The sequence below is a fragment of the Schistocerca piceifrons genome, chromosome 3, assembly GCF_021461385.2.
Source record: "Schistocerca piceifrons isolate TAMUIC-IGC-003096 chromosome 3, iqSchPice1.1, whole genome shotgun sequence".
NCBI classification, from domain to species: Eukaryota; Metazoa; Arthropoda; class Insecta; order Orthoptera; family Acrididae; genus Schistocerca; species Schistocerca piceifrons.
The window spans coordinates 292441756-292465745 of NC_060140.1; the positions used below are offsets into that span (position 1 = coordinate 292441756).

At 39.1% G+C, this 23990-nt stretch overlaps 1 protein-coding gene across 2 annotated transcripts in view; it reads right to left on the reverse strand.

Moving 5' to 3' along the window:
• LOC124787948 (histone-lysine N-methyltransferase NSD3) overlaps positions 1-23990 on the reverse strand; it is a 123492-nt gene that overhangs the window by 95025 nt on the left and 4477 nt on the right. For both annotated transcript variants that reach the window (XM_047254947.1, XM_047254946.1), the window contains exons 3-5: positions 22079-22221; positions 7139-7245; positions 6917-7058 (exon numbers count right to left, since the gene is read on the reverse strand). In XM_047254947.1, coding sequence (XP_047110903.1) covers positions 6917-7058; positions 7139-7245; positions 22079-22221 — 392 coding nt within the window. The remainder of the gene's footprint in view (positions 1-6916; positions 7059-7138; positions 7246-22078; positions 22222-23990) is intronic.

Here is a 23990-nt window from a genome sequence, read left to right on the forward strand (position 1 = left end):
TCTCCCTTTTCCTACACTCTAATTCCAGTCACCCATGACTATTAAATTTTCGTCTCCCTTCACAATCTGAATAATTTCTTTTATTTCATCGTACATTTCTTCAATTTCTTCGTCATCTGCAGAGCTAGTTGGCATATAAACTTGTACTACTGTAGTAGGCGTGGGCTTCGTATCTATCTTGGCCACAATAATGCGCTCACTATGCTGTTTGTAGTAGCTTACCCGCATTCCTATTTTCCTGTTCATTATTAAACCTACTCCTGCATTACCCCTATTTGATTTTGTGTTTATAACCCTTTAGTCACCTGACCAGAAGTCTTGTTCCTCCTGCCACCGAACTTCACTAATTCCCACTATATCTAACTTCAACCTATCCATTTCCCTTTTTAAATTTTCTAACCTACCTGCCCGATTAAGGGATCTGACATTCCACGCTCCGATCCGTAGAACGCCAGTTTTCTTTCTCCTGATAACGACATCCTCTTGAGTAGTCCCCACCCGGAGATCCGAATGGGGGACTATTTTACCTCCGGAATATTTTACCCAAGAGGACGCCATCATCATGTAATCATACAGTAAAGCTGCACGCCCTCGGGAAAAATTACGGCTGTAGTTTCCCCTCGCTTTCAGCCGTTCGCAGTACCAGCACAGCAAGGCCGTTTTGGTTATTGTTACAAGGCCAGATCAGTCAATCACCCAGAATGTTGCCCTTGCAACTACTGAAAAGGCTGCTGCCCCTCTTCAGGAACCACACGTTTGTCTGGCCTCTCAACAGATACCCCTCCGTTGTGGTTGCACCTACGGTACGGCTATCTGTATCGCTGAGGCACGCAAGCCTCCCCACCAACGCCAAGGTCCATGGTTCATGGGTGGGGAATAATAATAATAATAATAATAATAATTATTATTATTATTATTATTAATTTTGTGTGGTTCAATGATGCGGTGCAAGCCTTTCTATTGGATGCCATTTCAGCAACTTGCCTGTCCCCCTATCCGACCTTAGTTATCCAACTCGGTTACGAGGACCTACACTTGGACATGAACTATGAACCATATGCTGTCGCTAGAGAATCTTCACATTACTGAGAGATGGATGTTATGTTAAAAGTAGACTGAAAGAACCCATGGTCTGACAGAGATTCGATCCCGTGACCTTTCAGTTTCCGGGCACTCACTTTATTCGGGTCTGGGGGTCTAGCACTAATCAATGGCTGTGACATATTAAGTATATGAAATATGTACAGACAATAAGAGCTTAATGCAAGAGATTTTGTTTGTTTTATGGCATTTAACACATTCCTCAAGTGCATGTGACCTTCACAATTGACTTGTCCCCTCCTGTCAACAAGAATCTACCCTTCTAGTAGCAGCCATAGGTTGATGATCAGTTATATGGAAAAAATTATGTCTTGTTAGAATGAAATGTATTGCCCACAACACCAACCAGCTGTCAAATATTGTTTCGAGTTGTTTAAAAATATTGTGATACTTACAATTAGGTACTAAAAATGCAGCACTTAAACAGTCTCTATGGAAGATAGATTTATGCTGCATATTAAGTTAGATGAACAGAAATATTTCACTAGGCATCTGAACAAAAATACTCATTTTTAAAGTGTACTGCTTGAATTATCCATTCCTTTGTTGAATTTTGATGCATCCTGTAATAATGTACTATCAACTAACAGACAATGTTAATCAAGCTAAATAATATTTAAAGATCATAATCTAAAATGAAAATAGAATTACAGTAATTAATGTCTGATGAAGAGTGAATTTTTGCAGCAAATATCACAAACAACAAATTAGTATCCAGTAGCAATGTTGTTAATACTGAATTATTTATTACTAACGCAAGCTGAATTAGTCTAAAGTTATGCTGAGGCAATTCTAACTCTCTTTTACATTAGCTCTGGAATTGGGTAGTCTCCCACCATAAATCATAATCGCTCTGGCCACATGAGCAAAATTTTCATTTTGGAAGGAACCAATGAGTGACTCTGTATACAATGTTTAGCAGCTTGGGTCGTTCTACTGAGTATGTCCACATGGTTCATTTACTGGTTGGGTTATAAAATTATTCCAACGTATTTTCCTGTCACTATTCCAGTCTGTATTGATCATGTAACTAAGTCATTAAATATTTTTGAAATAATTACATTAATAAAAAAATTCAAGTTTTCTGTTATAAAGTTGAAAATATTACTGGAAAGTCAATTACTTTACTACATTAACACTTGAAAAACTTTTTAATATTTCTCCTATAATAAGTCACTGTACAGTCATCAAAAGAAATTTATATTTTGTTGCAATCAAATCTAAAGACCGCAAATGTTTTACAGTTCGTTTACTATTTGATTGACTAGTTAGGACAGTTGATTTTAAAACAGTGTGGAACTGTCCGTTCCTTAAACTGTGTTTGTCAAAGTCATAAAGATCTCTATAAATCATAGTAAAACAAGATATATTTTTGGTTTAATAACATAAGAAATCTGGAGCCACAAAGGGAACTTGGCAGGTGAACAAAACAGTATTTCAGGAAAACTGTGAACCCCTAGTTGCTCATCTACCTAGACGACTGCTTTTTCTAGAGCAAGGGATGAAACAACTGCTGGGAGATTGAAAAGGCAGCTAGGAAATGTTTAATAGCCATTCAGATTTCAAATTTAACAATATCTTAAAGATACTTTGAAAGGCTGAGGGACAAGATACTGTGAATGTGTTCCTATTGGGATCAGTGTCATAGCTTGTTACTGTTTTCTAGCACCTATCCAGATTCTTCCTAGTTTTTTTCTCTTCTTCTTCTTCTTCTTCTTCTTCTTCTTCTTCTTCTCAGTGCTGTCAAGAGAGAATGTAAAACCCTCCTCATTATGCTACGTGTTTGAAAGCAAGGGCTGTTCTGATACTTGGAAGTAATAAAACACTTCCACAGCATGAATTAGTTTACTTTGCGAAGAATGTTTCCAACAACAGAAGTAACAAAGATGTGCAAAGCAGAAAACACACACACACACACTTAGCTTGGAAATATGCCAATATCACTCCAGTTGCAGTTTTCATGGTTATGTTATCAAAATATTTCAGGGCATTTTCCGCTCTACAACTTCCGAAGTTTCATAATAGATGGAAGAGTACCAACAAACCTCAAAGAAACAATTGTGAATTGGAAAGCGAAAAGGGGACCACTTTTCTGAGAAGTACAATTTTCAGTATAAGCAAAAACTTTCAGTACATTGTAGAAATTTACTTCATTCTGCACATACTCATATCTACTTGAAAGTTGTTTGAATCCACCCGAAGTCAATAATATCATTAAAAGCAATCAATGTCAGTCTTCTGAAAAAAGAAACACTTATCGTTATGGAGAAATAGAACTGGCCCGACAAGAAGGCCCTTTTCTAGATCTTACAGTTGTGTATGCAATGCTTCACAAAACACTACCTCCTAAATATTATTGTTATTTTAAGGAGCTGAGCAGCTTTGTATGAAAGAAGAATGTTTTATGAATATAATAACACCAAATAAGAGAAGCGGTCCGTTTTTATACGAGACTTAGGCCGCGTTCACACTGCGGGCCGGGCCGCCGCCCGCTTCGATATCAAACGCGGTGTTCACACTGGCGGCCGGGCCGCGCCGACACGGCGTGAGCCTCCCGGAGCCGAGCCGGCGACATCCCGAGTGTTTAATATTGCCGGCGCGAGCCGACCGCAGGCGCGAGCCTGTGGAGCAGCACTACAGCTTCTGCAGTACACGCATCACACGTCTCCCTTCTGCTTTCATCACAAGTGTGACTGCACACGTCTTTTATTTTAAGATGTTACCTCACATTTCACAATCAGTGAGGAAAAATTACGTTTATTATAATGATACATGCGAAATTACTTTTATTTCATTTATTTAATCTACCGTATTTACATGCATTTATAACAATAGCTTGCCAGCGATCGCGGCATTGCTGCCACTGAACAGTTCGCATTTACTTGTAAACGGAGACAGATATGAGTGTCACTGAGGGACGGAAATGTGTCCCTACCAGATGATAATGCAATTGTAAAGTCATGCTGTGGCAGATCCTTATCAGTGGAAATAGAACCACTAAGTCAAAGGGCATTATCTCAAAACTCTTCGCCTATCAATCTGTCTATCTTACAAGAAAATGAAAAGAATTCTGTGAGGTCATCAGCGGCTCCACATGATGAACCATTACCACTGCCAAGCGCTGCATCATGAAGAAAAAAGTTGGAAAATTCTGAAGGAGTATTTCTGCGATCCTTCATTGAAGGCACAGCAAGACATTACCTAAAATGACGAAGCTAATTACTTCCTAATGATTCTCAGGAGTCCCATAAACACTCTTCCCCTCAGAGGTAAGCGTTTGTGAAATTTAAAATGCAAAAGCATGACTACAATTAATTGGAGGTAGTGAATGCTGTACAAAGTTCTACTGCAAACCAAAAAGTGTGTACTAACGAATCTTACCTTATCGTTATACACAATTTTTCTTCTGCTGTTATACTTCTGCGAAAATTGGTGTTCTGTTTAGAAATTTTGCCTTGAATGTTCTGCAGCACATACTGAAATGTATTATGATTCATTCTGTAATTTGAATAAAATTTTTCAGGATAGTTTTTAAGTTCTTCATATAAAGAAAAAAACTCTCCTAAATGTCTGTCGCTATTTATGGGATGAATCCATAACCTCCTAGTTCTTCTGTACTTCAAAACTCGACGAGTTACTGCAGAGTCAAAACAATGCCAATAAAAGAATGAAGACATTGTTCTACACGACAGCACAGGCGAGCAACTGTTGACTGCAGCTGCGTTTTCTACTGACTTGCTTGTCAGCTGTCGAAGGGTGGGGATCTTTCTAAATTTATTTATTTGGCCTCCCGCCAGCCATTTAGCCAAAGAGTGGGGATTACCTTGACAGTGCAGCGCAGCCCGCCAAGGAAGACAAAAAAAAACAATGAAGAACAATGAAACGCACATCTGTGCCGATCTATAGTAGTTTCATTAACTCTCCACTATTTTTTCTGCCAAAGTAGACAACGGGACTACAGAATTGCGCTTCAGTTGTCTTTTAGTTCGAAATACGAAATGTACATCATACTAATTGTAGGATATTGATGACAAATAATTGTTTGTCTTTTGTGATGCAACGTGTGGCCAATTATAAAAGCACAGCAGATGATTGTCCAGTTTGCCGAGGGAAAAATTCTTATACATTTGGATTTATCTAGAGAATGAGACCATTAAAATAATAAGATGGGCCGGCACTAGGTCTGCTCTGATCACTAGTAGTTAGTTTTTTTTCTGTGCTGCATTATATGACTACACTACACCAAGCTGTAACCGCGCGTACTCCGTGGCTTGCGGACGCGGCACTGACGCCACTGAATAGCTCGCATTACTCGAGACCAGAGACAGATATCAGTATCATTATCATTTCAAAAACTTTTTGGTACTTTTAGCTACATTTCATTTCCAACAATGTATGGTCTAAAACAGATCTAACAGTAAGTTACCCGATACATACCTTTTTCACTACAAGATTTGTAAATCAAGTGCACAACGTTGACAAATAGCATCATTTCACAATGACTGTTAAGAAATATGGAAAGATAAATGATTCAATACGAAGCTAAGATGTTGCACTACCACGTGTACAAAAATCAGATTCTTTAGCCGCATACTTTCTTCAAAATCGGTTGGGAAGCGTTACGAAACTAAGAAATCACGCGAAACGAAAAGTAGACTTTTTCTTTTTTCACGACGTAAGTAACGCTTTTAAGGAAAAAATAAGTTCATAAAACGATGTGGCGAAGTCTTATATACCGCTAAGAATTTTTAAAACATGAAAATCGGAGAAGTAGATTTTCCCCCATTTCGCCGTCCCGGCTCGGCGCGGCGCACAATGTGAATGCACTACTCGTCGGCCTGAGCTGGCTAGGCATGAGCCGAGACAGTACGCGTCAGCCCGGCCCGGCCTGGCCGGCAGTGTGAACGCAGCCATATAAATGCCTACAGATGTCACCAATTTGCAGTTGGAGGCCCTAAAATGGTAGCTGACAGTTGGGATGACTGCAGCAACAAGAACCTACACTTAGAAGACATGTTAACACAACTGTTGCTGCTAGAAATCAGGAAGGTGAAGTTGCTATGAATACATATGACAGGCCAAATGTCTTTAAGAACGGTACTTCTAACATAACCAAGCATATCCATTTCGAATTTATCACCAGCTCCAAATGTAGAGTACACTACAAAATGGAAATTGATGGAAATCAGCTTGTGCACCACATCTTGCCTCAAGAAAATGGATGTGTTGGGTTTCCCAGTACTGTAATTCCACAGTAAGAACAACAAAACAAAAAGATTATCTTTTTGAAAACATCAGGACTATTACAAAGAGGAATAAAAAGGTGTTCTGTGTCCTTAAGCAAAACCAGAACCTCCAGACAGTGATAATGAGGATCCTGAGGAAGAAGCTTACCAGCCAGATATTCCAGAACAAAAAAAAAAAAAAAAAAGGAGGTGAAAATGCTGTTTGTGGGCAATCTCCAAACCTTCAGACGCAAGAATATTAGAAATGGAAAATCAAATCCACTAGCTACTATAAAACATAATATCTCAAAAATCTGTTCCTTGGGATTTTGTGAATTCAAAATTTTTGTTTGCAATACATATGCAGAATGTGTTTCTTAAATCTGTCAAATTAAACAGTGGTAACAAACTGAAACATTACTAAACATTACCTCAAACCATCTATTTTCCATTGGCAACATTCAACCGGCCAAAATTCAAATTTAAAAAAAAGAGGTCCCTTTTCACTTTCTGTCTCACAATTGCAGTAAATCAATGACTTGAATGTGCTAAATACTTTTCAAATAAATGACAATCATTACACAACTGACCTTCTTTACAGGTTTTCTCAAGTCTTCTTGAATGCTTAGCTTTCTCTTCTGTTGCTTTGTATATGCTGGCAAAAAATTCTCTCTGTCTTTAGTTTTCTGTGGCGGTGGATAATTTTTAGCAAACGTTTCTTGTCTTTCCTCTCTACAAACACATAATTAAATTACGTTAAGTGCAGCAAAGTAATACTATACATTACTACAGAATTATTAATCACAACAAACCTTGTCATATCAATCATCTCATTTGCCTCCTCTGCTGCAGACAAAAATTTTGCTCTTTGGGATCGTTTCACATGAAATGCAGACATCATTTTTGGATTCTTTCGTATCTGCAACAAGAAAAATGCATAAATATCACTATTGCTAAAAGACACTACCACAGTAACAACAATAAAGAGACAAAGTACCATCTCATACTGTCCAGTAAGTCTCCCATGAACCTGGTTTCTGGGTGACTTTTCTGCAACCCTCCCCAATTCCTAAACCTCACCAGTCATTTTACTTCATCCCTCTTCCTTCCCCTTCTGTCAGGAGGAGGAGCTAATGGCTCCCAAAGTTCACAAATTTCCTTAACTTTTTGGATGTGTTTTCTTGTGCCACTGCTTGCTGAGAAAATTTCTTATCCCCAATTATATTATCAAAAATTGCTTATTTTCGTTGCTATAGTAACTGCGTAACAATGATTGTAACGTTACAGATGACAGTGTTACTAAGCATGGCTACTGGACACAGTTTTCTTGCACCAAGATGATTCTGCCCAGAACATGAATCAAGAATAGCTACCTTGGAAGCAGATTCCTCAATCTAGTGAAGCAAATTTAGTTAATGAAGGCAAGTCTCCCAGTCCAGATAATATACCAATTAAGTTTCTTTCGGAGGACACAGACGAATTTTTAGCAATAGTGTACTCTTGTTCACTCAAGGAAAGATCCGTACCTGAAGAAGGAAAGTTGCACACAATATACCAATACACAAGAAAGGAAATATGGGGCTGTGTCGTAAAGTATTGTCTCTAAATTTTTATGAGAAAACTCTTACAACTTTTACAATACAATGAACATACTAACATTCTACATCTTTACTCTTCTTGTCTACATATTTATTTCCCAAAATAGTCGCTCTGACAATGAACACATTTTTCCAAACAAGATACCATTTTGTTGGTACTGTCACTGTACAATGTGTGACTTAGCTGACGGAGCCACAACCTCACCTCTGCTTGCACCACTTCATCACTATCAAAGTGAAGTCCTCGATGGCATTACTTCAGTTTTGGGAACGGATGAAACTCAGGTGGGATTAAGTCAGGACTGTAAGAGGAGGATCAATAATAGTGAAACCAAAGTGTCCATTTCCTGCAGATGTCACAGTGCTCGTGTGTTGTCTGGTATCGTCATGCAGATGGAGAGGATGCTCCATGTGTGGACAAACTCTTTGAATTGGAAACTCAATTACAACACGCCGTTTCCCAAGCAACAACATAGTTATGTCCCATACTGCTGTGTTTCATGCTACAATTCAGAGCCCTCTAGCACTAAAGGGCTGCATAAAAATGTAGAACATTAATAACATCCATTTTATTTAAAAATCTCTTAACAGTTTTCACATTGAAAATTTGGAGGCATTACTGTTCAGCATGTCCTCGTAGAAATAATCTGTTGAATTATAGACCCATGTCATTGACACGGATTTATAATACGATGCCACAATTTACTGTATTCCGACAACAAGAAATACCTCGAAGAAAATGATCTACTGACATATAACTAGCGTGTTACAGAAAATATCTTACTTGTGAAATGCTACTGGCTTCTCATTCACACAAAGTAATGAGTGCTATCAACAGGGAATCTCAAGTTAATTCCACTTTCCTAGATTTCCAGAAGGCTTTTGGCACTACCCCTTACAAGCATCTCCTATTAAAACTGCATGCCAAAAGAGGTTTGTTCCATTTGTGCTACAAGATGATTAGTGATTTCCCATGAATGGTCATACTTCATGTTATGTCCAATCGATGGAAGGAAAGAGAGCTAAAACCACGGACTTCCCCTCGGGGAAAGGCCCAAAAAATACACCACAGAGACAGCAGAGGTCACAAATCAAAGATTAAATGTCCTTCGCCATAATGCTACAACAGACAAAAAATAAATGTGGTCGACAGCCCACACATCATTCACTGAAACGGCCAATAGCTCTGACAACAAACATACACTAGAACACAAACACTCAAAACAAGGGCGTTCAGTCAGGAAATGGCGAATCTTCAAAGGTTGATGACAATGAACACAAAGTGGTGGGGGATTACCACTAAACAATGGCCAAAAAAGAACAGTCCTAAATATGCAACCTAGCTAAAATGATCTCCTCACGATGAGATAAGGTCAGCCGAGCCACTAGGAGAAGTTAAATTCCCCAGAGTTTGTTCCCTGAAGGGAAGACCAGTAGCGATGCCAATGACACCACCTGCCAATAAATGGCAACATGAAGATCATCCAAACAAATGGAAGAGCTAACAGGCTGAGATAGGAGATTATTTACAGATGGTGCTGTCATTTCCTATCTACTAAATTCATCATAAGATCAAAACAATTTAGACAAGATATCTGCACGGTATGAAAACTGACACCTGCCCTGAACAATGAGTAGTGTCAAGTTCTCCATACGAGTACTAAAAAATGCTAATATCTAGTGATTACAATTAAGAACAATTTAATTGTTAATGGTTAATAATTAACCAATCTACCAGAGAGACTGCCTACACTGGGGTTGACAGACGATATCAAAGAAGATCTAAGAGCGGCAGCTAGCTTTGTAATACCACAAAACAAGGGAGACAGTTTAACTGATACGATAAGTGAGTTGGGGTGACAAATACTGAGACAAAGACATTCATCACTGCAGCAAGATCTTTTCACAAAATGACAATAACCAACTTTCTTCCCCAAATGTAAAAACATTTTGTTGACTCACACCTACACTGTCAGAAATGATGATCATGATAAAATAAACAAAATCACAGCTCAAAGGGAAAGATGTAGATCTTAATTTTTCTTATGTACTGTTTGAGCATGGAATAGCTGAGAAAGTCTGAAAGTGGATCTAAAACTAGTTTCTCAAACTCTTGTGTGAAGTGTACAGTGATGATGGGCATGTACACAAGAGACAAGGCTTTGTTGTATGAATCTATTTGAGCTTTCTCGAATCAGTATCTACAACTTTAAGCCTTTTAGGAAGGATTGCAACAACTGTTGAGAAAGTGACAACATAAACCCCAGGTACAAAGCAGCCATAATACAATGTATACTTCAATAACTTTGTTCCTGGAGTTACAATGAGTGCAGTGGTGGGGGCAAGACATCACCTAACACAGCTGTGTCTCAGCCTACACGTACGTGCTATGTTGCCTGTTCTGCAGGCACAGGCAGAAGTGCCTTGCCAGGTGCTGCATAGGGTGGAAGGGAAGGGGATGGGAGGTGAGGTGATCATGTTATTGTACACATTGCCATCCCTATAGTTGCTGTAGTCACCACCACCACTTTATCTACTACCAAGAACGATTGTGATTACAGCCCACAAGTACCTCTCTCCCCCCCCCCCCCACACACACACACACACCAAGCACAACTATCAATCGTATGAGCAAGTGGCACACTGTGTACAAGCCAGTAACTTTGCTCCCTAGTACTGACATCTGTGAATCAAAAACTAATTTTATTCTAAGTATACAAACTAGTGATGTCATAGGCCACTATCAAACAAGACACATCCACATGGTTTGTTTAAACAACAATGCTTCATATATTGCTATCTCAAGCCTACTCTTTTGAAGGTCTTCCCCATTCCATCTGATGACATTGCAATAGCAACAATTAAATGATTCATCCATCTATCACGTAGACAAGAGTTAAGGTAGGTATTGACAAAAGGCAAGCAATTAATAAGAACTTAATTTGCACATTGTATCAACAGTAAACTATCGCTATACTGCTTGTATTATACTGTATTAAGCCGGGAACCTAGAAACGACAGAGAGGCTTCATCCTGCCATAACCCTCAGTGGTTCACAATCTCACAAGAGGCCACAGCAGTCCACCCACTCCACCGCCACCCCATACCGAACCCAGGGTTATTGTGCGGTTCAGCACCCAGTGGACTGGGAGGGCACCATGCTTCTTTCTCAACATGCTCCATTTGGATTCCATGTTTCCATTAAATATAACAGTACAAATTCCCAGCATCATGGTAAGCGAAGAAGATAGGCAAGGCGCATCTGCAATGGGATCAAGTGTAGGATTTGTCCAAATGATGGTTGCTGATGAGTGTTGAGGTCGCCATGCACAAATGCACATTTCAGTCGAAGGCACCAATATTTCAGGTGAACAGTCCTGTGGCATTCAGCAGAGAGCTGGGCCAGTCATGATGTGGTTCGGCATCATGTTCAGATGTGTGACACCAATCATCACTACTGAATGCATGGTTATGCTGCAGGCTACCCTGCTTGCACATAGTCGGCACAGCTCGATGATGATGAAACCAGCCTCCTGTTATCATCACCTTTACCCTGCAACATTGCTGCTTGAACACTACCACTTGCCAGTTGAGGATATCAAGCTGGTTTGTGTTAAGAGCAGGAACCATTGCCGGCCATCCTGAAATTTGAGCTGTGGTTGGTTGCTTCTTGGTCACTCTAGCAACACTGCTGTCAAGCAGATTATTCACAAACATTTTCTCTAACAACATGCACAGAAATTACTGTCCCTTTTTACCTGTGGAAATAATTCCAATAGTGAAAACTATGAATAATGATATTACACAGACACTTATCAGTTTTTGACAGTATGGCTATCTTGGACAAGTGGCATAAAGATGATCACAACTGCATCACATTGGATACTATTCGATGTGAGGCTTTTTTTTTTTTTTTTAAGGAGAAAAATAGTGGCACTAATCACTAAAAAACATCAGTTTTAACCAGAAAAATATCACAACAGAACTCAACATACGAAAGATTTGGGACAGGGATTAGACATAAATAAAACTGACAAAATATTACCTCACAGGAAATGTGAATTATCATTACTCCATCCTGGATCATCCCTTGTTTAGAATAAGGAAGGTTTATTGTGATGACCTTAAAATGATGTCTGTAACTGTCTGAAAAAGTGCTCCAGATAATTTCTGAGCTGTTGAAAGAACTGATGGAAATATCCGTAGTGTTAATGTTTTGCATTCAAATGTGCATTTCATACCACTTCCTCTTTCTCCTTACCAAGAACCGTAATTTCTGTCATACGTAAACATTACAATGTGCAACCAATGTGCTGTGCTTGTTCACTGCACAGAGCAGATGCCGAAAATTCATTTTCATCTCATATTAGAGGTAGCCAAATGGAAGACAGTAGGTGGCAGTCAATGAACAGCTATTGGCTAGATAAATCTTAATGCCACTGACATTCAAATTAATGTATTTTCTTCACATTTTGCTTCTGCTGTATATTGATGTTCCTATTATACACAGGATGAACCAGAACTCCAGTAAACAAACAAAGGCTGTTCAGGGACACCTACCAAGTATTTTGGTACAATATATACACCGCTCCGACAGCTCTTTGCGGAGTAATAGTGCAATTATGATTGATTCAGTTTATTACTGCAATCACCCCTGATTCTGTGAAAATACCTTCACTAAAGTGGAGATACCTGTAATACCCGATTACAAAAATGTACATTACACAACACTGAATGATGCAAACACCCTCAAATGAAACTACTGTGATGTGGCTCGCACCACTGCTGGAACAGTTCAGTATACGAGGTGTGGCTAGAAAAAAACCGGACTAGTACTGGTGAAACAATAAAACGAATGCAATAAGGCTGAAAGTCGCATGGCCTGTCACGTGACTCTCGCTCCGCCTACTGCTCGAGTTTCATCTGCCTCCTGCACTCAGTCTGCCCGTGGCGTCCGTTTTAAGTAGTTGACGTTTTGTCTGTGCGGCGGAAAATGTTGAGTGTACAGAAAGAACAGCGTGTTAACATCAAATTTTGTTTCAAACTAGGAAAATCTGCAAGTGAAACGTTTGTAATGTTACAACGAGTGTACGGCGATGATTGTTTATCGCGAACACAAGTGTTTGAGTGGTTTAAACGATTTAAAGATGGCCGCGAAGACACCAGTGATGACACTCGCACTGGCAGACCATTGTCAGCAAAAACTGATGCAAACATTGAAAAAATCGGTAAACTTGTTCGACAAGATCGCCGTTTAACAATCAGAGCAGTGTCTGAGTTAACAGGAGTTGACAAGGAAAGTGTTAGGCAGATTCTTCATGAAAGTTTCAACATGAACAAAGTGTGTTCAAAAATGGTTCCAAAGTGTCTCACAATTGAACAGAAGGAACGCCGAAGAATGATTTGTTCTGACATCCTGGAAAACATTGAAAGTGATCCCACTTTCTTACAAAATGTTATTACCTGCGATGAATCGTGGTTTTTTACTTACAATCCCGAAACTAAACGCCAATCGATGCATTGGAAAACTCCTGGTTCTCCACGACAAAAAAAGCACGAATGTCAAAATCGAAATTCAAGGCAATGATGATTTTTTTTTTGACATCAAAGGGATTGTGCACATTGATTGGGTACCAGAGGGACAAACAGTGAATCAGCATTACTACATTAGCGTCCTGGCTACCCTACGTGAGCGAGTACGGAGAAAACGGAACGATTTGTGGAGAAAAAAGTCATGGATCCTTCACCAAGACAATGCCCCAGCTCACAGTGCGTTGTCAGTGAAGACGTTTTTGGCAAAACACAACATTCCCATCTTAGATCATCCACCCTACTCACCTGATTTGGCCCCCTGTGACTTTTTTCTTTTCCCTAAAGTCAAGTCAGCTTTGAAAGAAACTAGATTTGAGACTGTTGAAGCAGTAAAAGAAAAAGCGATGGAAGTAATGTATGAACTTACCGAAAATGATCTGCAGCATTGCTATGAACAGTGGAAAATTCGTATGGAGCGGTGTAGAGACCGAGGTGGAGAGTACATTGAAGGAGATAACATGAAATTGTAAATAATTGTAAATAAATGTTTTTTCCAGCATCAGTCCGGTTTTTTTCTAGCCGCACCTCGTAGTGTTATTGTGCTACTCTTCCATTGCTTTCAGTGACCCAATACACGAGGTACATATCAGCCAACTATTTATCAGTAAACTTATCCATACAGATCTTGACGGAGTGCTCAACTTTACAGAGCATTTTCTAAGAACTGTCACTCAGATGAAGCGAAGAAACATATTGTATTAACTTTGTGGTACGATGTGGGTTTCATTGGTTCCAATACAACGAACTTCTTGACTGGTGTTTCCTGTGGCAGAATACTGTACTGCAGTCTGGATCAACAGCCCGTACACTACACTTGCTGAGTCACAGCTCAACCTTATGTGCGTCATCACAGGAACAACCAGACACACTCCAACTTTCTGGTTGCCTATTCTCAGCCATACAGCTCCCTCATTTTTGTGGCAAGGATATGCTCTCAAATGGGAGTTTACAAAAATAACTGTCAATCCCGTCTCCCTGTACATGACATTCCTGCACTCAATAAAAACAGAACTCACTCTTGTCACCCAGCTCTACAAGATCCAATTTTTTTTTTCAGACTGTGTATCACATTTGTACTTTTTATATTGACATGTTATTAATGATTCTATCTGAAATACAAATCTTGGTTGTGGTAATAACATGATATGAATCACTCATGAGAGGATGGCTCTTTCCTCATTTTCTGCTTTAGCTGTTTACAGACATTTCTGTTATTGGTACACACAGCACATTTGTACTAGAAACACCAAGCTATGGGAAAAGCAGAAAATGAAGACTCAAATTTAAATTATTTACTCTACGACTGTATTTGTCCTTGCAAACCAAGTGTTTTTGTTTGAAGATTCATTTCATTACACTCTAGCACCTGGTATGTTAAAATGGTTAAGTTAAGCATTTAATATTTCCACCGAGATAAAAAAAAAATCATCAGTACAAATCAACTGCTCCTCCATCAGTTTTCCATGACTGTTTGTGATAGGTGCTAGCAAATTAACTTCATGGTTCGAATGTGGATGGCCCCTCTTAAAGTTTTACTTTTTATCCTTTATGAATACTGTAACTGGTGTAAGATGATGCAGAGAGCATAGTTTTCATTTTACACAGCTGGAAATAATGTGCTCAGCTAACGAGGTGAACTGCTACAGCGCAAATACTCCACGCAAAAAGCGAGATGGCAGCGATGGCCGAGAGGTGTCAGCAGTGAGGCTGCAGTGTGTGGGAACCCTAATTTTAGGGCTGTACAACATTGGGAGAGGAGTTTCCTAACTATCGTTTAGCCCTACAGTGTTGGGTTCCTTTTCAAGACATGGGTACATGAAGTCTACCTTGTCAGGGTGTATACGTGGACAAGGAAAAAAAAATCCCGGATTTCCTGGTTAAAAATACACTTTCTCCCGGGTGACAATACATTTTCCCTTATCAATCCTTTGAATGGTTATGGTTTTATACACGGGCATACAATTTCCTGGCACTTCAGAAAACGAAACTCGGGGAAAAAGATGCGTTTTGGAAATATCTTTGATGTGCAGCAACATGTATGCTGTATATTTTCGTATTACGAAAGTATACATTGGAATTCCACCAAACACCGCATGTTACTTTCCAAATCATTGAAATTGAGATTTCAATGCGTTTTTGTAAGCCATTCGTAGCTCATGTCACGTGATCTCGCCAGCCGATGACAGCAAATATTCAGAGCATAGGACACCCGATGTAGTCAGCCAACAGCAACATCACTGTTAAGTAGCACAAACACATAAACAGGGAAAGTTAATAGTTTAAATTAATATACATAGTGATGCTACAAGAAAAGAAAAGCTTTCACATATAATATTGGTCTCAAGCTGCAAGAGAAGCTCAGCTTTCGCATATACTGTTGATCTTTTTTGCGCGTGTTACACTTTAAGATATATCACACAAATGTGCCAGTAAAATTTTTAATAATGACATAAATCTCTGATCTTCAGGGTTCAAAATTCTTCGAAATGGCTCATCATCAAAGAGTTGATTTTTAAATGAGAGTCAAATGCTCTGTGATTTAATAAATTCATGGTACATCGTTGCACATAGTTCAACTTACGTAAAAGGATATTTACTTTGAAAGTAACGTTTTTCAAACCACCATTCGCAATATTTTCCCGCGACCTGTTAGAAATAGGTTCGTTTCAGCAGTTGCCAGAGAGTGCAGATAACAGGCGACACCGCGTTTGAGTGGCTATCATGACGTAGGAAGCCCGTACGTACGTACGTGTAAAACATTGAAAGATTATACATTATGTCATAAAAGAAACAAGACATCAAAGGATACTGCAAGAGCATTGGAATTTCGTGAACCATAATAAAATGTGCACATTTAAAGTGCATACTTAAAGGGCACATTCGTATGTCCAGATTCCCAATGAAGTAGACCTCGACCCGATATTAAGCTTTTCAGTGTGATTTTCGGGATGTAAATTATCTTGGAGCACCAATACTGTATTATATCATGTTTGGTTCTTTATTATGGCAAAATGCCATACATGCTAGAAAATGAAAACGTAATTTCTTTAGCAAACAGACAAAAATAACTTCCTTGTTCCGCAAGGCGATTAATGCTTGACTGTCAGAAAGGTGGAAATAAAATGAAATCTTAAACTAATGACATATTTCAGCCTTCCGCGATTATGTGAATGTGTTTTAATTCACTTGAGAGCTCCCGGCCACAGATATCCATTTTGTTTTCATTTGAGATGAGAGTAAACGAAGGGGAAACAGCAAAATCACTAAATGTACACACGGGTCACGTGGAGACTACCCACCATAACTCAGACTGCTTTGCGCATCAGCCCCGGATCTACCACATTTGCGAACTGGGTCAATGCTAAAAAAAATTGAATTTTCAAAATATGTTCATCTGGTAGTGCACATCTTTCTGAAAAGTCTGAAACATAAAACATACGTATTCGAGGAAATTAAGACATATTATTTGGTCTTAAATATGCCAAAGTGCAGTGCCACGACTCTTCACAACGCATTTTGCTACCGCACGTCCAAACTATATTCAGGAGAAGGGAAATTTAAATGTCCTGTGGTGGCTCTCCTTCTCCCAGGCGGCCGATTTGACAGCCTGCCCCTCTTAAAAAAAAATCTCACAATTAATAGCAGATGGGATTATTTGTAATCGAGAGAACAAGAACTCGACAGAAAATCTTAACTCTTTATTGCCAATTAGTTAATAACTTGATGTTTTGTGTGACATAAAATTAAATATAGGATGTATAAAACCAATACTGACAAGAGTTAAGCAAAAATAAAAAAAAATTACACATTTCTTCAAACCTTAGCTCCAAGCATTTTCTCCTCTCTAATCTTGCTACAGCTTTACATAGCGTGCTTTCCTTTCTGCGAAAGAATCTATTAACTCAACAAAGTTCACAAACGTTTTGCTACATGAAAAATCGAAATGTCGTTATCTAATACTGAAAAAGCTGTTAATGCAAATAATACCCAAGACTGGTGTGGTTTCTCGATCTGATTACGTCTCTTTTGTCACTGTCTGCTAGATAAAACAAAATAGGCCTTTCTAATATGGCAGCAATTTTGTAACACACCAAATAAACAAGACTGTTTTGACACAAATGACCATTTTTATAACATGACAGAATATAATCCACTAAGTACCAACATCAAATGCCTTTTAGGCCTACTACAAGCAAAAAGCTTTATGTTAGGAAATAGTTTCACATTTCATTCATATGAACCAGCTTCTGAAGCATGAGATCGAAAAGTAGTATTACGAAATTTTTATATAAATTTGGAATCGTCTTATTCTTCCATAATTTGTGTGATGTCCCCATTTCTTCTCCTTCCTCATTCTAACAAACAATCTTGTCATCAAAAATTCTGTAGCTATTGCTGCCACTGTCAAAATTTGTTTGCCAATTAACTTCACAAACCCTGCCAAAATCACAGGTTTAATTATCCTGCGATTATTTTCCGGTTAGGCGTTATTACATGTTCGAACAACACATTTTCTGCGTTACTTCCAGAACAGAACTCACGCGGCTGCTAGCCACTAGTCTAGTGATCTGGCCAAAAATTTTCTGTCAAAATTTCATTTTCTTGGATACACCGAGAAGATAGATTACGTACTTTCTCACCTTTTTTTCCTGTCAGTCATTTATTTCCATTCTGGTAGTCTGAATCTATGGATTTCGATAGTAATTATAACAATGCTGATCATTCGTAAACCCAATCAACCGCATAATCAGACAGCGATTGGCATTCATCTGTTCGGCTTTGCTCCCTCAGCTCGTATAGCCCCGTCCCCTTTTGTCCGCGTAAAGTTTATTTCTAGATACAACAAGGATTCTCCTGACATACATCACGTGCACTATGCATGCATTCATAAGTCAACTTATGATTCATTCAGAAATCAACTTCAAATGTGTACAAAAATTTTCAAAAACTAACAGGGAAGTGTTTCAAAATCATATGAATAATCGATAGACAAACATGCGCTAACTAGGCTCTTTGTGAAACAAGTTTTTTTCCTCAAGAATATTAATTTGGCGTCCCCTTTTCCCGGTAGATTGGAGGCAATTTGTTGTTATGAAGTACTGCATAGTCTTCCTAAAGCCTTTGACACATTTTCAATTGGCAGGCGCTTGCATGAGCACTGTGTGTCATTGTTGTATTTGGCGCATTTCCTTCACAATTTAAGTTATTTTCGTTTTTTCCTCTCGTTTATGTTGTATTGTTGAAGTATTATTCTGCAGTAGTGGGATACAGTAATATCCTTTGTTAGAGTATCGGTTATTACCAGTCAAAATTACAAAAATCTACCTGAAAACTAAAAAACGAAAAATTCCCGGAATTCTAAAAATATCCCAGGTTTTTCCTGGTTTTCTCCCAGATGAAAAAATTCCCGGGTTTTTCCCGGATCTCCCAGTTGTCCCAGGCTGCATACACCCTGCTTGTGAACAGGAGACAGGAATCAACGAAATGGAATGGGCTGGTGTATCTGCTTACATGAACCTGATTTAGCATGCTTGGGAAAAGCTGACATTTGTGGTGCATCATCGCAGGAATCCTCCTCTCATCCTGGACAACCTCCAGAAGGCCACCACGAAGAGTGGGACAGGCTCAAGCAGCAATGTCTTTACCACCTTGCAGCAGCATGCTAAAGGCAACCAAAGCATGTTACAATACATGCATTGGAACACACAGTATTGAATGTTATCCAGCAGCAGATTTGGATTTTGCAATGTGCAAAAATGTGCACTTTCACCCAGACTTCCTTTGCCTTTATCATTGTTTAGGTTTTATTTATTATGTACACAGGATACTGTGGCAGTCAGCTGCGACCATACACAAATCAGAACTTAACACTGCCCGAGGCACGAGGGGCAATAAGCCCTGCCTCCCTCTTGAAGGGCTGCCATCCTACATCTGCATTCTGTGCTTCCATGAAAGCAGAACTGACAAAACGGTCACAGAGATTACTGATTCCTTTTGTTGTTGTGAGAGGCACATTTGAATCCCTTTGTGTACCAGGATTAGTCTCTTCATTCATTAAATAGAAGAAAAAACAAACAAGCAATCCACAACGGAAAGCAAATTGGAGCACACAAAGCATTTGGTAGTGCCTACAGCACAACTGCTTGCTGCAGTTGGCAGGGGTAGTTCAGGCCTGACCTCTAACAGTATCTTACGCGACAACAGTTCAAATCACTCCCCACCTAAAACTACCACAATATAGTGTCCACATAATAACAGTGAACTTGTGTTTTTGTTAATTTCACAAGTCTTTCCATTCCATACTCCCCTTCAAACAATGGAAACTCCAGATAGGAATATCAACAATACAGGAAAAAACAGATTGCTACTTACTGTAAGGAAGACACATTAAATTGTGTCTGCACAATTAAGAGACACTTACGTAAAGCTTTCAGCAACAGCTTTCATCAGCAAAACGGGAACACACACAATTCATACATACAACCAAGCACCTCATGCACACATGACTGCCAACTCCAGCATCTCAGGACAGAATTGCAGTCATGTGTGCATAAGGTGTGCTCGCTTAGTGTATGAATGGTGTGCATTTTTCTTTTGCTAGTGAAGGCTGTGTCCGACAGCTTTATAAAGTGTCTTTTAACAGTGCCTTTCTACAACGTAATATGTCTTTTTGATGGTAAGAATACTCCCCTTCAGTCTCGGCCCACATATTGCTCAGGGATATGTATGTGGCGCAAAACATTTTTGAAGCAATTTATTTAACACTCTGCTAAAGAATGACAAATTAGATGCTTTATGCTAACTGATATTTTAAATACTTTTCTTTAACACAGTTTTGAATTAAGTCATGGGGAAAGGAGAATTTCTCAGTCAAATAATTTTTAACACAGGATGAAGTTCATTCACTGCAATTGAGGGCCAGAAATGTGGGAAAGAGCAAACAACCCCATGATGTTTCGAAGTATACACAAAATAGTGCAAGGAAATGTGAAAATTATGTTATAATATGATTTACAAGACAGAACAGCAACACTATGGCACAATGCCAATGGCATTGGGGATGTGTTAAGAGTGAAAAAGTTAACGGGGGGGTGGGGGGGGGGGGGAGTGATGGTTAATGGGAATGAGTCGACAGAAGTGTCCGATCCCACACGTCGGCTTTGACCCGTGACGTGAGGGTGTTGTGTGTGACGTCACGATGGCGCGGAGTTTGGTTTGTGAGTGTGGCGCGTTTGTAGATGTCGTCGGGTTGTGGTTGGTTGTTTTCGACTGTGTGGTGTAATGGGCTCAGTTTGCTTTTGCTCATTATCCAGAATTGTTAGTGTCGGTTGTGTTTGTAATGGAATTCGTTTCAGTGAGTTAACGATTTTGTGTGAAGGTTAATTTAGTGCTGTTCGCTGTACATCGTGTCGTAATTTTGGTAAAATTAATCGGTTGTTGTTTTTGTTCAGGAATGGATATGACAGATAAAATTAACAGCGCGCAGGTCAAGGGAAGTGTTCGATACCAATGTGTGGCTGTGTATGTTGATACTGGTATCGAGAGATGTTTTTGAGCTATATACGCCAAGGGAAGTGTTTGATCCTAATTTATGGGATCGGGAGCTGCTGTTGAGTTATATAGGTCGAGGGAAGTGTCCGATTCCAGATGATGTGTTTAGTGGTATTTGGGAAGTTTTGTGACGTCGGTTTTTTTCGTCATTTTGTGTGGTTTTGTATAGGGGCGGGTGTCTAAATTTGTTTCTATTTAGTTTGCCCCCACCCAAAAACACCCTATTTCCCGCGCTTGTCCCGTTAGTGTCATTAGGCTTTTTGTGGAAAGCGTGTGTGTTTGTTTTTAGATGTATTTTCGTCCTCATAATGTGTACATACCAACTTTACATGCGCCATATTGGAATCATGGTTTATGGTCGTTTTAGTCATATTTGTGACGTCATGGGTTGTTTTTGTGTGTGTGTGTGTGTGTGTGTGTGTGTGTGTGTGGGGGGGGGGGGTTGCTTTTGTTTCTCATAGTTTTCGTAGTTTTATGTATAGGTATTGGTATCGTCAGCTGTGATCAAGGGCAATATCTGATTCCAATTTCCGTAGTTTTTGCTGTAGGCGTTGGTATTTCGGTATCATCAGCTGTGGTTGATCAACATAGGTCAAGGGAAGTGTCTTATTCCTGTAGATTTTGTAATTACCTTTATTTTAGGAGGGAGATGTTACTGTCTTATTTATACATATATTCGTGTTTATTGCCATGTGTATGTAGTAACATCACTGGCACCATATTGGAGACTCTTAGAATAACCATTTTCGCCATATTGATGAGGTCGTGTGTCAAAGCAGTACGGGTGGAATCGGACACTTCCATAATCCATATATACCATAATATACTGTCCATAGTAAACAGCAAAGGCAAACATGAACATCAGTCAGTACTTATATTTATCTGTAAAACAATACTAACTGTAATGGTTGCAGATAGCTAAACTCTATGTACTAGAATTTTGTTGCAGTGTTGCTTCATTTCTTTTCTACCCTTAATTAACTAAACGATATATTCTTATAATGGACTCACCTCAGCCAATTCTTCATTATTAGCCTCCACAAATGCAAATGAGCTGTAGGGCACAACAGATGAGTATGGCAGCCAACTATGTCTTCCCTGGTCTTTGAAAAACTGAACATGCAAATGAGGCTGAGACAGCACACGTCCAATGGCTGAAAAGTTGATTAATTATAATACAAAGGACAACAACTTACATACAAAGCGAATGAATGACACTTATACAAACATGCAGTTATTCAATGTCTGGCTAAAATGCTTATTACTGTTTTAACATACAAACCTGTGCAAATGTGTACACACATTGTAAGTCTGACCTGACATGGGAAAAAACATTACAAATAAATTAACTTTGTGCAATTTTTTCCTTAGTAAAGCATTCAACCAACACTAGCACTATCCAATCTGGTAGTCTCGAGATCCGTGATCAACATCACAAAATACACAATCTGACCAAAAATTACCTTTAAGAAATGAATCTACACGTACAAGCAATAGAAAAACACAAATATAGATTACAACACTTATAACTTCTATAATAATAACTTCATGCTTCCTGGCGGAAAGATACTGGTTCTGGAAGTTGGATAAGAAAGGGGGTTGCCAAGAAATTTGTGTGTTCCAGCAAACAGTATTTGGGATTTGCACCTTCTAAAGTTAAGTATTGGTCAGTATTTCTGTCCCTTATGTGAACAGTTTTCTGAATTCAGTTTTCCTTTTTATACATGGTGTATTTGAAGAGGTCTCAGCACATGCACAACAAATTGGAGGAGAGTGGGGGATTGCTTACTTGGCCTTTAGCAAATCAGTTGATATGGAGCGATTCTTGGGAGCAGACCGCGCATTCTGTATGTGAGAATTTCACAAAAATTGTGATTTAGCAACTGTAGGTTGGAGGAAATTTTGCAGCGATCATGGATTGCATTATGTGAATGAGAAATTAATCAAAACATTTCAGGAGACTGGTTCAGCCCTGGCCAAATCGAAATCCAAGTGATCAAGGCCATAGTGAACGGGCAACTCTGTGGAGTGTTTAACTCAATGTTTTTGATGATCCTAACATCTCCATTCGTATGCAGGAGAGTTCTTTCAGTGTGCACAAATAATCATTGCACCGAATTCTGCAGAAAGACCTTACACTGCACCCTTACAAAATCCAACTGACGGAAGAATTAAAGCCTCAGGACGCCAGACAGAGGCTGCAGTTCATTCATGATGTGACTGAGTGCCCTTCATTTAACAACATCTTGCCTCTGACCACACTCATTTTCACCTGAATGGTAACATCAATAAGCAAAATTGCCACTACTGGAAGGCAGCGAATCGTACACAGAAGCATGAGAAACTCTGCAGTGTCGGCTTGAGGAACAATAGCCTTGCACTTTCTCGATGACGAAAGCAGTTGTGCAGTTACAGTGAATATGCAACATTACGTGACAATGTTGAAAGACTTTTTGGTGCCTGAATTGCAAAACTTTCCTGGTTATAGCCAAAGAACATGGTTTCAGCAAGACTGAGCCGCAGCACACTTGTCCAACGCATCTACACTGCGAGTTCGTGAAATTTTCCCTGGCAAATTGATCTCCAGGAGTGAAAAAGTGGCAACCACGCAGTCCAGATTTGAGCCCTATAGATTTTTTCCTATGGGGATATGTCAAATCTATAATGTATGTCAATAATGCAACCTCTGCAGCAACTGAAAGAAAATATCCACAGCAATATGGCAGCCGTGCCAGTGTCTACATGCTGAGTCGTCTTGCAAAATTTTGTTCACCATTTAAATGAGTACCGTAGGCATGCTGGATTGCACTTAAATGACATTGTTTTTAAGAAGTACATTCCTAAACTGTATACTGCAATAATATATAAAAATTTCATGATAGACTTCAACCATATATTTTATTCTGAGACACAAAATACAAAC